The following is an 18,989-nucleotide window of genomic DNA, read 5'->3' as shown; positions in this document are numbered from 1 at the left end:
CAGGAGGATCTGGTGCGCCAGTTTGCAGAGCGGACGCGACCGCAGACCCCCCTGACGGTTCAGATAAGAGACCACTGATGTGTTGTCTGTTCGTACAAGCACATGATGGCCCCTCAGGTCTGGGAGAAACTGTCTCAACGCATTGAAGACAGCCATCATCTCCAGGCAATTGATGTGCCACGAAAGATGATGACTTTTCCACAGACCCTGAACCGAGCGGCCTTCCATTACCGCTCCCCAGCCGGTGAGGGAAGCATCTGTCGAGATCGTAACACGATGGCAAAGAGCTCCCAATACCGGACCCTGGGTTAAGAACCAATGTTTCCTCCATATAATTAAGGCACGAAGGCACCGCCGCGTGACCTTGATCATACGAAGTGGGTTTCCCCTCGGGGAGAACCCTCTGGTCCTTAGCCACCACTGTAAAGGTCTCATGTACAGCAGGCCAAAAGGAATCACGTTGGACGCTGCCGCCAAGAGACCCAACAGTCTCTCGAACTGTTTCACAGTGCGTGACTGGCCTAGCTTTAGCTCTTTGGTGGCTGTCAGGATAGCAGCTACACGAACGGGCGATAGAGTGGCCCGCATCGTCACTGAATCCCATACCACACCAAGGAAAGTGGTTCTCTGTACTGGAGAAAGAACACTCTTCTTGGCGTTGAGCCTCAACCCCAACATCTGCATATGAGCGAGAACGACACCTCGGTGCCGAACCGCCAACTGCTCTGATTCCGCCAGAATCAGCCAGTCGTCGATGTAGTTCAGAATACGTATGCCCTGAAGCCTGAGAGGGGCTAGAGCTGCATCCACGCATTTCGTGAACGTGCGGGGTGATAAAGCTAGACCGAAAGGAAGAACCCGATATTGGTATTCTTTGCCCCCGAAAGAAAACCTTAGGAACTTCCTGTGCTGAGGGAGGATGGAGATATGGAAGTAGGCGTCCTTCAGATCTATCGTGACAAACCAGTCCTCGGATCTGATTTGAGTCACGATCTGTTTGAGTGTCAGCATCTTGAACTTGAGTTTCTGTACTGAACGATTCAACAGACGAAGATCTAAAATGGGACGCAACCCCCCATCCTTTTTTGGAACAATGAAATAACGGCTGTAAAAACCCGACTCTCTGTCGGGTGAGTACACCTGTTCTATAGCTTCCTTTGCTAACAGGGCCTTTACCTCTTGCTCCATTACCAGAGCCTGCTCGGGATGCACCACTGTGGGCAGCACCCCGTTGTAACGAGGAGGACGAGAACCAAACTGGATTCTGTATCCTTTCTCTACAATCTGCAGGACCCAATGAGAAATATTCGGCAGAAGCTTCCACGCTGCCAGAAAATTTACTAAGGGAACCAGCCTCTCGAGGCTGGTCTCTGGTGTTATCGAGACAGCCAATTCCGGAGCCTGAAACATAATGGCAGGAACTACCTGAACTGGCCGCTCTAAGGCCCCCCTCAGAGGGCGCGAAACCGATGCTGTGCCGCAGCATAGCATCAGCGACTCGCTGGAGACCGCTGCGCCCTGAAGCACCAAGGGTGGCAGGGTTGGCAGAACGGTCTCGTGAGGACCCCGAAATGGAACGGGCACCGTATAATGAGGTGTACACCGCTCCACTTCGGTCGGGGCTGTCCTCACAGGCCTGATGCATGAACATCAGGACCTTTTTTTTTTTTTTTTGAACCGAAGTCTTCTTCGCCTGAAGAACGGTCCTCAGATCCGGCTTCGACTTAGAAGACTTCGGTTAAGAGGGTTGCGTCCGTCTCCAGTCTCTACGTGGAGGTGCACGAGACGCAACACTCTCTTTCTGATGCACACGATATGATGAGCTCGACGGCTGGGGCTGCTCACGCCCAGCAGCCCCAGGGGGCTGGACCCGGCGAGGGATAAACTTTTTAAAAACGTCTGCTTGTTTCTTTGACTCCTGAAATCTCTCGACGACCGCGTGGACTGCGTCGCCGAAGAGACCAGAAGGTTCAAGCGGAGCATCTAATAAAAAAGCTCGATCTTTTTCTTTAATTTCAGACAGATTTAACCATAAATGTCTCTCAGTAGCTACCAAGGCTGCCATAGACCGCCCAATTGCTCTGGCGGTCTCCTTAGTAGCCCTGAGAGAAAGATCGGTAGCCCGACGAAGTTCACGAATATCGTCATGACTGACTCCCTCACTACTATCCAGATCCCCCAGCAGGTCAGCTTGATAAGCCTGGAGCACTGCCATAGTATGCAGACATGCTCCAGCTTGACCTGCTGCCGTATAAGCTTTGCCCACTAACACCGAAGTGGCTTTAAGCGGTCTAGTGGGCAAAGCCGAGGCTTTCAGAGACGATGCGGGACCAGGGGAAAGATAACTGGCTAAATTCTCTTCCGCCTGGGGCATCGCCTCATAACCATACTCTTTCAGCCCTCTTATTCTCGAATAAGTGTTAACATGAGGGCTGAAAAGACGTGATGAGTATGGTTTATTCCACGATTTAGAAATTTCATTGTGCAAATCGGGAAAAAATGGAAGCCCTCGTGGTGGAGATAATGTGGTGGAAGATAAAAAGCGCTCATCTAATTTGCTTTTAGGACGAGTGCCCTTCTTCTCAGATGGCCATTCAATATTTAATTTCTCTACAGCCCGCGACATAACATCCACCAGCTCATCATATGCTGGGGAAATAAATTGTGAATCTCTTTCCCCCATGTGTGTGCTTACACTCTCCACACTCATCGCATCAACCTCCTCGGAGGAAGAGCAATAAAGTAATGGAGGGCTCTCTCCCCGGGCGGAAGAAACCGCAGAGCGTGCTTCCGACACCGGGGAGAGAGCACTGGATCTCTCGGGTAAGGAAGGAGAAAGAGCCCTCGGACCCGTCTCCAACCCCTCCGAAAGATCCTTTTGCGATCCCCAGGAATGCATTCTCCGCGCTGCCTCAGCAGACGCGGGTCCTGATCCCTGTGGATCGCGAGCCTGCCCACTCTCTTTATCAAAGAGTGACAGGCGAGAGCGGAGCATGCGAAGCGGTAACATCTCACAATGCTGGCACTCAGCCCCCTCGAAGGCTGAGACCGCATGCTCCACTCCCAAACAAACGACACAAAGCTCGTGTGTGTCCCCACCCGTTAAATAACGCGGGCAGGGAGAAGCACACTGTTTGTACACTTGTTTAGTATCCATCCTTTTCCGCAACAGACAACAGTAAATAGACAGAGACAAAATGACACAGATCGCTTGCTGAGACACAGAAGCTAATGCCGCGTTTCACCGGGTGAGCCTTTATCCCTTCCTGGTCATGACGTCACCCGCCCGTGACGCTCATTCTTTCCATTGGACTAGTTGACATTGATGCTCAGACGCATGCACGCTGGGGGCGTTCCCAAAGCGTCAAGTGACGCATCGCGAGTTCCCTCGAAAGGGAACACTGCGTCGCGCTTTGCGCCGAGTGTATGATAGGGCCCCAAAGGTTTATTTTTTTGTTATTTTAGATGTTTACTCAAAACAGATCTTGTCCATAAATATTTTTTATTTATAGGCTACTTATAGCTAGCACATACAGTAGGAATGTCTCAGAATTGCAATACCATCTGCTGAACACAACACAGTTTCACACAGAATATTAAAGAACTTTATAAGAACATCTCCTCCTTATAATGCTGTTATGCAGAAGCATCATCCCCATTTGAACAAATTTTCTGAAAAGAGGACTTATTATTTCTAGCTTTGAAAATGTCTTTAATTGATTTGAATTGAAAATCTTTATTTCAAACTATTAAAAAGAAAGAAATCGAAATGCACATACTTTTGAGCTTTGTCCGAACATTCTGTTGTCTTAAAGCCCCTCTCAAGTTATAACCCCCCTCTCTATCTGTGACAAGTTGTTGTACTGTATGTTTCCAGCCAACTGTTTATTTTTTGCTTTATAGATTATTTGTGCAGTCTTGAATTCCACCAGATCTTTAAATTTTAAAGTATGTAATTTTAAAAACAGTCAATTGGTATGCTCATGATATCCTACTTTATTTACTATTCTAATTGCTTTTTTTTTTTGTCTCGTACTTAATGTTAGGGTGGTTGTATAGTTACCCCATACTTCAATAATTTAAATAAGATAACACAAGTGAACTATACAACATGGTGCTATCTCATTCAATACATGCCTTGTTTTCCCCATTACCAATACTCTGTGCAACATTTGCTCTTACATGTTTAATACGGCGTTTCCAGCAGATTTTGTGATCAAGAATCACACCCAGAAATTTATTTTCATACACTCGTTCTATTTCCACATTATTAATCATTACTTTTACTTGTGTGTCAATTTTGTGGTTTCCAAACAACATAAGTTTTCATTTTACTAGGAAATATACCTGTTTTGAAAGACAAATTACAAATAAGGAGTTTTTATACCATTGTTAACCTTTTATTCTTACATTTGCTAACAATTTCAATAATCTCCTTTTCATCAGCTGGTTTCAAAAACGTTGAGTTTGGATTGCTGTCTAAAAAATCCAGATCCTTCACCTCTCATACTTCTATCTGTGGACATTTTATTTCCTCTGCCAGTTTTGGTCCCACACTTACAAAAAATGTGTTAAACTCATTAGCGCATATCGACCGCAACGGAGGCGCTCGCAAGCACCCTTCTGAAACCTAAAATGATCACGGGACTTAATGAATGCGTGCTATACGTTAGTGTGTGTGTGTGTGTGTGTGTGTGAGTTGGTTTATGTGATTTATGAGGACACAAATTTGTATAATGACATGTGTATTACACTGGTATTACAACTTATGGGTGGTTTATGAGGACATTTCAAAAGTCCTCATAAATCAAATGGCTTAAAAAAAACATAAAAAACAATGTTTTATTTAAAAATTAAAAATGCTGCATGTCTCCTGTGATGGGTAGGTTTAGGGATAGGGGCAGTGTAGGGGGATAGAATATATAGTTTTTACGGTATAAAAACCATTACGCCTATGGAGAGTCCTCATAATGCTGTTGCACCAACATGTGTGTGTGTGTGTGTGTGTGTGTGTGTGTGTGTGTGTGTGTGTGTGTGTGTGTGTGTGTGTGTGTGTGTGTGTGTGTGTGTGTGTGTGTGTGTGTGTGTGTGTGTGTGTGTGTGTGTGTGTGTGTGTGTGTGTGTGTGTGTGTGTGTGTGTGCTTCTTTGTGAGGTGCACTTATAGTGTAAGATCGTGACAACAGGCTATTTTATGTGTGCTAACTAGTTAAAAAGTCATATAAATACAAGGCTTGCTCTTGTTGAAGTGAGAGGCCCGTTTGATCAAGTTGTCTCATCAGCTGAGGCTGAAAGAAGTTTCAGTGCTCTTAGGAGACTGAAAACATGGATCAGAATAACAATGGCACAAGTGAGACTCATTGCTGTGCCATGTCCACCAGGACGAACTTGATAGTGATGTGAAACAAATATGCCAACAATTCAATTCTGTTAATGATAGACACAGACATGTTTGGCTTTTGCAAATAACATGAACAAGACAGTAGACACATTGACTGTTGTATTGCACTATGAACAGAGTAAAGTTAAGTCTCTGTTAAACTGCCTCATTGTCATTATTAGTTACCTGTAACATTACAAAATGTATTCATTAACATATTGTTAAGGTCAATATAGATTAAAAACATGAATACATTATCCTATTCATTTTCTGAATCCTCAGCTTCCAGGGATGTCCCCACCAATCGTAAAATCAAACCTACGCCCTTGCTTTGTTTCATTATCTGGTAATGTTTGTGTTTGACATGGTTCGATTCGCCTGAGTTTGTTATTTGATTAATTATTAAAGACTGTCACTCATATCGGCATGCACTTCCTTGCAGCCTTATGTGACAGTATTATTCTGGAGCCTTTTTTTTCCCAGAGATTTGTGCTGATAAAGAGATGTGCTGTTAAACATCAGGTTTTCCACCCCCTGTCAAAGGATCAACACTAGACTAACATTTATAATTTACAGTGTTTGGAAGTTAATTTTTAAAATAATTTGTATTTTTAATTGGCAACAGTTCAGTTCAGTTCAAGTTCTTTATTCAGTCATGATGTTATTACAGACACAATATTAATCACATCAACAACAAAATAATAACATTCAATGCTGAATAGGAGCATGAGGAAGACCTAGTCTTATTATTTCATGCCCCTTTTTTCAATAATCTTAGCTGACACAAAACAGATGGCTCGCCGTTTTTTTTTTTTTTTATCGAGGTAGGCTACAATATTACTTCACATCTAAATAATTAACAATTTCAAATTTGTCAGACATTGGTTCTTATGCTTCACTGCCTTCGTATTTTCTAAGAACATTTTTTTTATACATTTTATTGAATTGAACAATCGTGTTACATGTTTTTTGCACAATGTCCAAAGAGTTCCATAAATTGATCCCAATTACAAGAAACCCTTTTTGTTTTTGTGAGGTGCGTGAATATGGTACACAAAAATGACCTTTTCTTCTGTTGTTACTGTCTGTAATTAGCATGAATTTGTTTTGAATATGTATTGGCACCAAATTATTTTTCACTTTCCACATAATTTGTAGTATTTTAAATTTGACAAACTCTTTTAATTTCAAGTTCTGCAATTTTATAAACAGTTTGTTCGTGTGGTCTCGTAAACCTTTATAAGTCACAATTCTTATCGCTTTCTTCTGAAGTAAGAACAGCCTTTCTGTATAACTGGTGCAAGCATTACCCCACACTTCGATACAATATGTTAAATTTGGAACAATTAAGGTTCTGTATAGAAGCTGTAATGAAGCTTCATCCAATATGTGTTTAACTTTATAAAGAATACCAATATTTTTACTAACTTTACCTTTGATATGCTCAATATGAGGCTTCCAGCTAAGTTTGCTGTCTAGGATAACTCCCAAAAATTTGATTTCTGAGACACATTCAATATTTACATTCTCAATAACTAATTTTATGCATCCCTGTTTTCCCTTTTTTCCAAAAACCATATAATTTGTCTTATCCCAATTTAGAAACAATTTATTATAATCAAACCATTTTTTTAATTCTATCATTTCCTTTTCAATAGTGGCCAATAATTCATTTAAATCTGTCCCAGTCTTAAACACAGTTGTGTCATCAGCAAACAACAAAAAATTCATGTCTTTGGAAGCCTCAAATATATCATTAATAAATAATATAAAAAGTTTAGGGCCAATTACAGAACCCTGGGGAATTCCGCATACAACAGTTTTACAGTCCGAGTTATGGTTTTTAAATTTAACATATTGGCTTCTATTACTTAAATAGCTTTCAAGCCATTTATATGCCTGACCCCTTAATCCATAGTGTTGTAGTTTTGTCAACAATAAGTTGTGGTTGACAGTGTCAAATGCTTTTTGTAAATCCAGGAATATACTTACAAAATACTGTTTTTTTGTCCATTGCAGCAAGAATTTCTTCAGTTAAATGAATTAGTGCAACGGCAGTTGATCTATTGGATCGAAATCCGTATTGATAGTCAAAAAGTAAATAATTTTTTTCCAAAAATAAATCTAATTTATGAGTAAACCCTTTTTCTATTATTTTAGAAAACTGCGAAAGTATTGAAACAGGTCGATAATTATTAAACTCATGTTTATCTCCTTTTTTAAAAATAGGTATTATTTTAGCAGTCTTCATCTTTTGAGGGAAAACACCTGAACTAAAAGAAAGATTGAAAATATAAGTTAGAGGTTGTATGCAATCTATAGTTTTTTTTACAATGCTCATATCTATTCCATCACCATCACAAGATGTTTTAGTTTTGCACTTTCTCACAATGGCAACAAATGGCAACTTTATGTCAGTGGGTGTGTATGAGGAGCATGAGCACATTTTTAGTTTGTGATTACAATAAATTGGTTAACTGTTCTCTTTGATCGAAATATTAACTTAACCCATGTACTTACCTTTTATTACTGAGTACTTTTGTGGGTAAGTACACTTTAAGTACATTGAAAGTGCACATACTGTAAAATAAAGTGCGACCAAAGGATCTGCCGCCTGCAGTTGATTTTAACATACTAGGTATTATCAACTGGCCATAATTTTGAAACTGCAATAGACGTAAAGGACTATAATGCGTCAAGAGCTCGCTCAAGTACTGAGCTAAACCATTTAGTGCTTTGTAAATAATTAGCAAATTTTTTAATGTTTGTGATTTGTTTAATAGGGTGTCAATGCAGTGTTGACAGAAACGGGCTAATATGATCATATACTCCCTGGTTCTAGTAAGAACTCTAGCTGCTGTGTTTTGGAATATTTGGAGTAGGGCTGTCACTTTACGTTCGAAAATCGATTGCACAATCGATCGGACCAACCAACACAAGTTTCGAAAACGAAAAAAGGGAATCGATTTTAAAGGCCTTTTTTATTTTTTTATTTTTTACCAAAAATGTGTTTTAGGTGGACAGATCAATAGAGTACACAGAACATGTTGGAAAATAATGCCTTTTCTGTTAACCAAATGCTTTTTAATCTTCGCTATTACTTCAATGCAAGTGAACATTATTTGTTGCTTAGTGACGTGTGTGTGTGTGTGTGTGTGTTCAAGTAAGCCAGAAATGTGCAGATTCTGTGCGATACGCTGTATTTAATATATCATGAGGATCACGAGTTGCGTATTTGAGCTAAATCCGCACAGATTTGTCTTACACGAACTTCCCCAGCAAAGAAAGTGAGTGAACATAGAAACACGCCAGATTGGCTCGTGATCTGACAGCGTTTCCCGCCAAAGTTCATTTTTACCCACATTTGGCGGGTCGGAGGGTGTTAATCTCAATCCCTGAATGTTGCGCTCCTGTTTGTCATTGTGCACGAAACTTCACGCCAATAAATCATCAGAAATATTGCTGACTTGTGCGTCTCAAGCGCCCTCTTTACGCTCGTCCTAATGCCTGTTAGGTGTCCGTGGATTTGCCTATATTTGGTGTTGAAAATGGAAACGTCTTTAGACATGGAAAATCGATTTTACAATCGATTCAATGAACACTTATGTCTCAGAAATCGAACAGGACTTTTTCACAAAAGTGACAGCCCTAATTTGGAGTTTGTTTATTAAGCGTGCAGGGCAACCACCCATAAGAGTATTACAATAATCTAGCCTTGAGGTCATGAACGCATGAACTAACTTTTCTGCATTTATCATTGAGAGCTTTTGTTGTAATTTAGATATATTTTTAAGATGGAAAATGCGGTTTTGCAGATGCTAGAAAAATGTGTATTTAAAAAAGAATGGTATCAAAGAGCACTCCCAGGTTCCTAACTAACAACAAAGACTTGACAGAGCAGCCATCAAGTGTTAGACAGTATTCTAGGTTACTACGTGTGGAGGTTTTTGCTCCAATACTTAAAATCTCTCCTTTTTTTCAGAATTAAGTTGTAGGAAATTACTAGTCCTCCAATTTTTTATATCAACTATGCATTCAGTTTATTTTGTGAGTTGGTATGTTTTGTCAGGGCGCGAAGAAATATAGATCTGAGTATCATCAGAGTAACAGTGAAAATTAATGCCATGCTTTCTAATGGCACAGGCTGAACCTAGTACTAAGCCTTGCGGTACTCCATCACAAGTTCCGTCATTATCATCATAGTTCAACGAGTCGTCGTTTCTCGAAACCATCGTTCTAACCAGCATTCGCAAACAGCCTTGCAACGTTGTGTGGTTGGAACAACATCTCTCGACCTGTTGTTAGAAGCATACTTTCTTGTTTGCATGACATGTGGATTCAATAAATCCTTATCTTGAGCCAAATAAGCAAGCTGACATTCAGTACAATCTGTATCTTTTATTTAGAATACATACAAATGTCATTTACGTCTTTTAGATTTCCAAGAGATTTAAAGTGTGCGTTTTTGAAGAGTGTGCATGTGCGACCGTGCTCTATATAAGAACAAGCCTAGATTAAATCAGGAAATAAGGCAAAATAACTGAGAAAAATTATGAATAGTCCTCAGATGCCATGTCTGTAATTTATAGCAAAAGATCTAGCATTAATTCGATCTCAAACAGATTAATTAAAAGAAGTTATCACTCCACCATGTACATGACATCATTAACCAACGTGGTTGAACGACCAAATTTGTGACAATACGGTTTCGGGAAACAGTTGTAACTGGCTGCTTGATTTCTTCAACGATGCATCGTACAATGGTCTTTAAGCAGCGAGTTACTTCGTTGTAGGGGAAACACACCCCTGGTGTGGATTTACTTCTGCCCGTTGCAGTCTCCATGCTAGTGCCTGCTATTCTTCTGCATAACATAATCTGACCATTTGCCTTGCTTAATTTCCCTGTGCATAAATAAACTTTCTTGCTGCACTCACAATTGGACCTTGAGTTTCATTCCTGTGATGAGGACCATTTCCAAAATAATTTAGTGAGGTGTATAGATGTACACTTCACACAATGTTCATTTTTTGTTTTGGTCATGAACCTTTATTTAGGCCTACAGTTAGGGTTCATTCATTTATATTGCTAGTTTTGACTGTTAATCTTTGATTGTCATCTTCAAAAAGACATACATTTGTCTTCGATAGAGGAATGATGTAAATGCTACTGCAAAACCAGTTTGGACCCTCAATCAATCCTTGCATCAATAGAACATCATATATAAATGTCTATGACTGAATTTCAATTATGTTCTGTTATCTTTATGAAAATGAACAAACCTTGTGTTATTACACAATAACTTATTGAAAAATGAATTTAAATTAATATAATACTGAATTTTATTTAACATCTATAACTCGGTTTTTGTGCTATATGTGTATCAAACGTAGAAATATTTTCCCTACATTTATGTCCTATTTTTTCTCGTGGTATATCACGTTCCCATGAGTGGTAACACTTTATAATACTGTTCCTTCATTCATAAATAACTACACATAAACAAATGAGTGATAAACTAACATTCTAGTAACTATTAACTAACAAGAAACTCTGATTAATGAATGAAGTAATAGCTCTTAGTCGAACGTGGTAGTTCATTATTAGCTATAATCAATCACTATTATTTTTTTCATATCTCCCAGAGAACTACTAAGAACTACTGTACATATACAGGTTCATAATTAATGTGAATAATGCACAATATATAATTAATTCTTAAGTGAAGGTCATGATAACACACTAGTAATGACTCCAGCATAACCAAATCCTTCAGAAGGAATTACTGATCATTTGGATCAGAATTCTAATGTGAAAATCATGAAAACTCTCTAGTAATGATGACTGAAGTCATTGTAAGTTTTTGAGGTTTTTGTAAGGTTTTGGATAGTAATTATTTAAGTGTTACTACATCCTTCAGAAATAATTACTAATTATATGGATCAGTATTCTAAAGTGAAGATCATGATAACCCAGTAATGACTCAATACCAAATCCGGAAATAAATTACTATCCAAAACCTCAAAAGCTTACAATGACTTCAGTCATTACTTAAGAGTCATGTTTTTCACTTTAGAAAACTGATCCACATAATTAGTATTTCCTTCTAAAGAATGTAATACTTGAGTCATTAGCGGCTTTACCTTCACTTTAGTATTAATTATACATTATGCATTACTTGACATTAATTATGATCTTTGTGTTCACTAGTTCTCTGTGAGATATGAAAAAAATAATAGTTAATAATAAACTACCACATTTGACTAAGAGCTATAACTTTTACTGTTTTACTAAAACTATTACTGAGTTTCTTGTTAGTTATTAGTAGTTAGATGAATGTCAACAGTGCATTACTCATTTGTTACTGCGTAGTTATTCATTAATGACGGGATAGTATTCTAAACTAAGTGTTACCCCACAAGTTAATATGTCGTGGTCATGACAAAATGTCCCTTCCTGGTCACATGCTATAGACATTTTATCTTGTATTTTATTTTATTTTTTGCTCAATGATAATAATAATAATAATAATAAAAACTTTCCTGAGGCATGGGAATAAATGTAGTTGTCATTTTTGTGGTTGTCATTTAAATGAAAGCTGGCATAAGTTCTGCCAGGAAGACTCAATTGTTACATCACTTTTTACCTACCGGTACTCATTTAACCAATCGTGTTCTAATACTTGCGGTATAAAAGAGGTACTTACTCATGTCTGAGTTTGCAGATGCTGACTCTTCCATTCACCTCCATCCTCCCCACCTCCACCAGGATGGTCCCTTCCCAAACCTCACAGGGGGTCGGCTGCACCCCTGGCTTCGTCTTCAGGCAGGAAATCCAGAGTCCGGACCCTCGGATTGTGAGCTGTGGACGGGGCCTACGCTAAAGAACTTTATATCATAATATTGCTGCGGTGCTGTTAATAAATGGTTAATTGTTACAGTATTATTCTACTGAGTCTTTCTGGTAGAACTATTTTAATTCAGCATCAAGATTTTAGTAAAATTTACATTTGTATAAGCAAGGGATATCGATTTGGTCCAATTAGATTTGCTGGCATTTTTTAAATCACATACTTTTGCCTTCTCTACTTTTTATTTAGTGTTATAACTCACTTGCAATCATGCACACACACACACACAAGCTGATTCTGGTACTCCAACATTTGCAACTGCAAGCTTTAATAAAGAAGAAAAAGCATTTACACACTAAGAAGCACAACCTTTCATTACGGACAGCTTGTTAGATGTCAAGATAGAAGCTTGTTAGATATCATAATAGGATACTATGTTTCTGCATTATCCTATGTATGTTTCAGTGGTTAATTATTACAATCTCTGTAAAACAACTGTACTTTTATCTTCCAATTTGTATTCAGAAATATTTCTAATTCATTCAGGCTCTTGAGTTTAATATTTTCCCCAGGATCTTTTCCTACATTTTCTGCCCAATAAGTTTTGGAGAACCATGATCCCCCCGTACTGTTGTAGCAGCAAAATGCCATCCACATATGAGAGGGAATGTTGACTCTTTTGTTCAGAAGATCATCTCCAGGTAAAGCTCCTGTCAACACATAGGCTGAGATTGTCTTGCTGTTTTGGTCACGACAGTGATTGTCCATGATTTCTTTAGTCTGTTGTTCTATGCGAGTCCAGCTGCCTTTCCTCAAGTTGTTCTTCTGTGGGATGCTGTTGGTGAGTGTGAATGTGGATATAGCAGTTTCTTTATCAGCTGCATGACAGGCTGGAAATAACTGACCGGCACTCACATTTTGGCTGTTATTGTGATAGTCTCCACTGCAAGCCTGCTTGATGAATGGCACGTTGGTTTCATAACTTGAAGGTTCAAGCTATAGAATATAAATAATTGAAAGATTATTTTTTTGAAAGAACTGGTCAACAAACAAAAAACAAGAACTAAAGTAGAACAAGAAGAAGTAAAACAATTATTTTGTAGTTAAAAACATATGAAAACAACATTACCTGAGATTCGATCATCCATTGAGTCTTTCTTAGATTCTCGAATTCTTGTCTTCTGGTGTATTTGTAAGCCGAGAAAACAGGGATCCTCTTATTTATATCATACAGTGTTGCAAACCTGGTACGTTTGTTATATTGTTGACAGATTATTTTATATCCATCCTGTGCAACTGAATTATTTAGAATGCCAGGGATAACCGGAGACGTTCTTTTAAAAAAGTAATCGCATTTACTGAATTTGTCAACAACTTTAGACGTGGTGCATGAAAACAACAGCACCAGCAGTGCAGAGACGCTCACGGTGAACAGACGCATCCTCACTCGTGTTCAGCAGAACTCAACTGTGAAAGTAAAGCTTAGGTGGTTGGAGAATGCACTCAAGTCCCACAACACAATCTGTACTTAAATGCCCATCCTCTAAGACACGTACATTGTTTTACTCTGAATCTACACGTACACACTCCAAATTCTGTGAACTCAAGTTGCACACACATTCTAAGAAGATAAGTCACACATAACTTGAGTGTTAAGTTTTCTTTCACACCTGTGTTTAAGGGAAATTTTATAGGTTCTATAATTGGTCATCATTTTATTTAAAATATTTTTAAATAACTTACACATGCAATTGTGCATGCAATAATACTGATACTCCAACATTTTTTTTTATTTAAGAATCATTTTCTACAATACTTGAGTTCACATCTAATTCTGTGAACTCATACATAGCACATATTTTGAGAAACTGTCACACATAATTTTGAATGTTACGTTTTCTTTCACACCCCTTGCTGCAACTCTTCTCTTCTCTTCTCTTCTCTTCTCTTCTCTTCTCTTCTCTTCTCTTCTCTTCTCTTCTCTTCTCTTCTCTTCTCTTCTCTTCTCTTCTCTTCTCTTCTCTTCTCTTCTCTTCTCTTCTCTTCTCTTCTCTTCTCTTCTCTTCTCTTCTCTTCTCTTCTCTTCTCTAACCTGTCACTCACAAACCCAAACCATCAAATAAATTCCCCAAGCACAAAATCAAGTCCTGCCCTAAAGAAGTTAATGCAGATTTAAAAATTAGAGCAACTAGCGTAGAGATGAATTTATTGCAAACACATTGGTTTTAAGTGACACATCATCATGTATGGTTTAAGAGGATATATAATGAGAACAAATTTTAGACAAACCATACGACTTTCCTTTATCTTCAGAACACAAATAAAGGTATTTTTAATGAAATCTGATTTATGTCCCTCCATTGCATGTATCTTCAACTCTAGATAAGTGAAAGAACAAAAGAAATTAAGTAATTTTAACTTGTCTCGTAAAAGGTTTAATATAATCCATCTAGTTGTAGATAACTTTGCAATACATTTCAGTCACACAATGTAACATTGAAATAAACCACATTTTCAAAGTATATGCTTTACTTTGAAACATGTAAGTAAGTAAATATGGATATGATGTCACACACACTTCTTTCAGAATAAATGAGTTATGTGAATGCAGAGACCTCAATACTTAATTGTTAGATAATACACAATGACAAAATTTTAATAATACAACATTTTTGTGTTTGAATGTGTCATTTTGAGTAGAAAATTAACTCCAAAAATGGCACTCACAAAATGGCAAATTACTAGTCCTAACAACAATAGCAATGATAAAACGATGTAAATACAGCTGGAAAACTGTGAAAAATCCACCTTGTTAATTATTCAAGGCCTAGTGCATGCTGGGAACACCATTTTCAGAAAAGTCATTTTACTTAATTTTATAACGTTGATATTTACGCTTTCATTTCTACATGCTTAAATTGAGTAGCCTACTAATATAGAATTTTTTTTTTTTTATTATTATTATTGCCTGAACTAACTGTAAATTACATTGTTTTTTTTTTTCTGTAGTATTTACTTCACCACAAAATCATTTTTATGAGTGCAAGATAATGAAGAGACATTATCTATTTATATGACGAACAGACTGACACGTGTGAATGAACCTTGTTGTTTCTCGCACATCAAGCAAACGTGCTTGAGCTTCTGTTATGTGAGCGCTGTAAACACTGTTCGCTGATCAATGTTTATATGTGAATAAAAGCCTGGGTTAAATATGTTCATTATAGAAAGTTATATGAGGGTTAATGATGACAAAATATTCTCAATTTTGTCATAAAATTTTGCTTTTTTTTTTTGTTGATTTTTTTTTGGGGGGGGGTTTGAACTAACCCTAAAGGACTTTTAATTCACCCCACTACTTCCAACTTCCCTTTAGACAGTGAAATGACTCTGAAACGCCAACATTTGCACAAGCTTTATTAGAACAATTTACACAGACATATTTTTCAAAGTAATGTATTTTTAAAAAATGTTTATACTAAAACTGACATGATAAAGAGTTAAAGGCAGGATTATATTATGACTTTGGAAGAGCTACATGTAAATAAAAGCATTTTGACACTTCTCATCAAACTGAGTAAATGATAGTTCAGTGATTCTGCATCCTTCTGCTAGTTTGAACGCTTTTTTGCACAGTTGTTATTAAACAGCTGTACTTTTGTCCTCAGTTGTTGACTCAGAAATTCCTGTAATTTCTGCAGGCTATTTTTAATGATCGTTTTTTCTTTGTGTTCATCTACATTTAGGGCCCAGTAAGCTTGGGAGACAAATGTATTCGCTGCACTGTTGTAACAGCAGAATGCCGTCCACATGTAAGAGGGAATGTTCACTTTCCCATTCAGTTTATTGTTCCCAGGTATTGCTCCGGTCAGCACATGGGCTAAAACTTTATTATTGTCACAGCAATGTTTATTCATGATGTCTGAAATTTCCCTTTCCATGCGATTCCAACTGCCGGCATTAAAGCTGATCTTCTGTGGCACTACGTTGGTCAGCGTGAATGTAGATTCGGCAGTGACATCATCACCTGCATGACCGCTGGGAAACAAGTGACCGCGATTCAATCCGTAGTTATTGAAGAAGTCTTCATTGATGGCCTGATTTGGATATGGCACAGTCATGTCATCAACAGCGGGATCAAGCTGAAGAACAAATGTTTAAAAGAAAGAGAAACAAGATACAATTAATACAAGATACAATTCAAATTAAATTAGCTGAAATTTCCATAATTTTTTTTTTTATTGCTGGCTTGAAACAACAGGAGTGTGAGTAAATAATCACAGAATTAAAAAAATAATTGGGTGAACTGTTCATTTAAAAAATTTATGGAAATCAGAGCTGAATAGATTCATACAATTCTGACATGAAATTAAGAACATCTACATGATTAAACGGAAGCCAAAATACACATACAGAAAAATGTAAACTAAATTAACAATAAAATCAGCATGTTAGCAGATAAATATATAATATAAACCTGGAAATACATCTGAAACATAATTATGTTCTCTGGATCACAGAAAAAACTGCTTTGAAACTCCTCACCTGAGGCTCAACCATCCATGGAATATTTGGTCTTTTACTTATTTTCCCAGTATATTTGTAAGCTGAGAAAACAGGAATCCTATTTTCTGCGTTGTAGAATGTTGCAAATGTGTACATATTATGATATTTTTGACAGATGATTTTGTAATGATTATTTTTAGAGCGTGAATCCAGGATGCTAGAAATCTCCGGAGGCTGTCCTTTAAAGAAAAACTCGCTACATTTAGTAAAAGTTTCTAAAACTTCAGAAATGGCGAATGGACAGCTCGACGCCAGCAGCACAGCGAGGATGCGCACAATAAAGAGATGCATATTCATGCAGAGTTCACAAACCCAAAATGAAAGGCGAACTGATTATAGAAAATTAAGTAAAGACTTTAGTTCCACGCAAGTCGCGCAAGTCTCACAGCCTCTGTTCTTGCACACTTAAATAGTTTAGCAGCAAAGATGATGATCTTTAACACGACTCATGTTCACACATCTAAACCTGTGAACCCACAGGCTTTAAATAGAGCTGAAGTGTGAGTTTTCTTCTACTCCTACATGAAAAAACCCTGTATCATATATACTGCTTTTGAACACAGAACTACATGGAACTTATATTATTCCATGTAAATGCATTTAAATATTGTAGAAATATTTCAGTAGTTGAGTTCTGTCTGGTGTCCTTCGGGTCATTTGGACAGTCTGTGGTGTGTGGAGCTGTCCGTGGTGCTGCTCGACATCTTACACTCACACACAAGAGGTTCAAATAGTCTAATGTCCACAAATATATTATTAATTAATATAATAATAGATTTCACCATTTTAAGAAATATTTATTAATATACAGCATACACTCACCTAAATGATTATTAGGAACACCATACTAATACTGAGTTTGACCCCCTTTCCCCTTCAGAACTGCCTTAATTCTACGTGGCATTGATTCAACAAGGTGCTGAAAGCATTCTTTAGAAATGTTGGCCCATATTGATAGGATAGCATCTTGCAGTTGATGGAGATTTGTGGGATGCACATCCAGGGCATGAAGGTTCCACCACATCCCAAAGATGCTCTATTGGGTTGAGATCTGGTGACTGTGGGGGCCATTTTAGTACAGTGAACTCATTGTCATGTTCAAGAAACCAATTTGAAATGATTCGAGCTTTGTGACATGGTGCATTATCCTGCGGGAGAAAGCCATCTGAGGATGGGTACATGGTGGCCATAAAGGGATGGACATGGTCAGAAACAATGCTCAGGTAGGCCGTGGCATTTAAACGATGCCCAATTGGCACTAAGGGGCCTAAAGTGTGCCAAGAAAACATCCCCCACACCATTACACCACCACCACCAGCCTGCACAGTGGTAACAAGGCATGATGGATCCATGTTCTCATTCTGTTTACGCCAAATTCTGACTCTACCATCTGAATGTCTCAACAGAAATCGAGACTCATCAGACCAGGCAACATTTTCCCAGTCTTCAACTGTCCAATTTTGGTGAGCTCTTGCACCTTCTTTCTGAACCCTAGAAATGGTTGTGCGTGAAAATCCCAGTAACGGAGCAGATTGTGAAATACTCAGACCGGCCCGTCTGGCACCAACAACCATGCGACGCTCAAAATTGCTTAAATCACCTTTCTTTCCCATTATGACATTCAGTTTGGAGTTCAGGAGATTGTCTTGACCAGGACCACACCCCTAAATGCATTGAAGCAACTGCCATGTGATTGGTTGATTAGATAATTGCATTAATGAGAAATTGAACAGGTGTTCCCAATAATCCTTTGGGTGAGTGTATAATACACTACCCGTCAACATTTTTTAATAATTAAGATATTTTTGTGTTTTTGAAAAAAGTCTCTTCTGCTCACAAAAGCTGCATTTATTTGATAAAACATTCAGTAAAAATAGTAATATTGTGAAATAACACACTTTAAAATAATTGTTTTGTATGTTCATATAAAGTGCAAGTGTAATTTATTCCTGTGATCAAAGCTGAATTTTCAGCATCATTACTCCAGTCTTCAGTGTCACATGATCCTTCAGAAATCATTCTAATATGATGATTTGATGCTCGAGAAACATTTACAGTATATGCATAAGTTTAGACACCATGCTAAAGTTGCCTAAAAAGAGGAATAAAAAATAATCTTAATGTCTTAAAAGTAGGAAAAATCCAACCTTTAAGGACACTCATTTTTTTTGTGAATGAAAAATGTATCGTAAGTTAA

At 38.0% G+C, this 18,989-nt stretch overlaps 2 protein-coding genes across 2 annotated transcripts; both read right to left on the bottom strand.

Moving 5' to 3' along the window:
* Window positions 1–12,694: 12,694 nt before the first annotated feature.
* Window positions 12,695–13,667, bottom strand: LOC130069061 (endonuclease domain-containing 1 protein-like). Its single transcript, XM_056232758.1, has 2 exons — window positions 13,356–13,667; window positions 12,695–13,222 (listed from the first exon to the last, which is right to left on the bottom strand). Exons 1-2 carry the CDS (start codon window positions 13,665–13,667, stop codon window positions 12,695–12,697), a joined length of 840 nt encoding a protein of 279 aa, XP_056088733.1.
* A 2,139-nt stretch (window positions 13,668–15,806) lies between these two features.
* Window positions 15,807–17,089, bottom strand: LOC130069049 (endonuclease domain-containing 1 protein-like). The gene is made up of 2 exons (XM_056232745.1): window positions 16,772–17,089; window positions 15,807–16,368 (listed from the first exon to the last, which is right to left on the bottom strand). Exons 1-2 carry the CDS (start codon window positions 17,087–17,089, stop codon window positions 15,838–15,840), a joined length of 849 nt encoding a protein of 282 aa, XP_056088720.1. The 3' UTR covers window positions 15,807–15,837.
* Window positions 17,090–18,989: the final 1,900 nt, after the last annotated feature.

The sequence above is a fragment of the Rhinichthys klamathensis genome, unplaced genomic scaffold, assembly GCF_029890125.1.
Source record: "Rhinichthys klamathensis goyatoka isolate OS25496 unplaced genomic scaffold, OSU_Roscu_1.1 h1tg000354l_1, whole genome shotgun sequence".
Classification (NCBI taxonomy): domain Eukaryota; kingdom Metazoa; phylum Chordata; class Actinopteri; order Cypriniformes; family Leuciscidae; genus Rhinichthys; species Rhinichthys klamathensis.
Note: the sequence above shows the minus strand (reverse complement) of the source record. Positions and strands in the feature narration are given on the sequence as shown.

Bases quoted from the DNA above. Each gene is read 5' to 3' on its own strand.
- LOC130069061 (XM_056232758.1), bottom strand. From the start codon at position 13,667: ATGCGTCTGTTCACCGTGAGCGTCTCTGCACTGCTGGTGCTGTTGTTT. The intron at 13,223-13,355 runs GTAATGTTGTTT...TATATTCTATAG, and splicing joins AATGGATGATCGAATCTCAG to CTTGAACCTTCAAGTTATGA.
- LOC130069049 (XM_056232745.1), bottom strand. From the start codon at position 17,089: ATGAATATGCATCTCTTTATTGTGCGCATCCTCGCTGTGCTGCTGGCG. The intron at 16,369-16,771 runs GTGAGGAGTTTC...TTTGTTCTTCAG, and splicing joins CATGGATGGTTGAGCCTCAG to CTTGATCCCGCTGTTGATGA.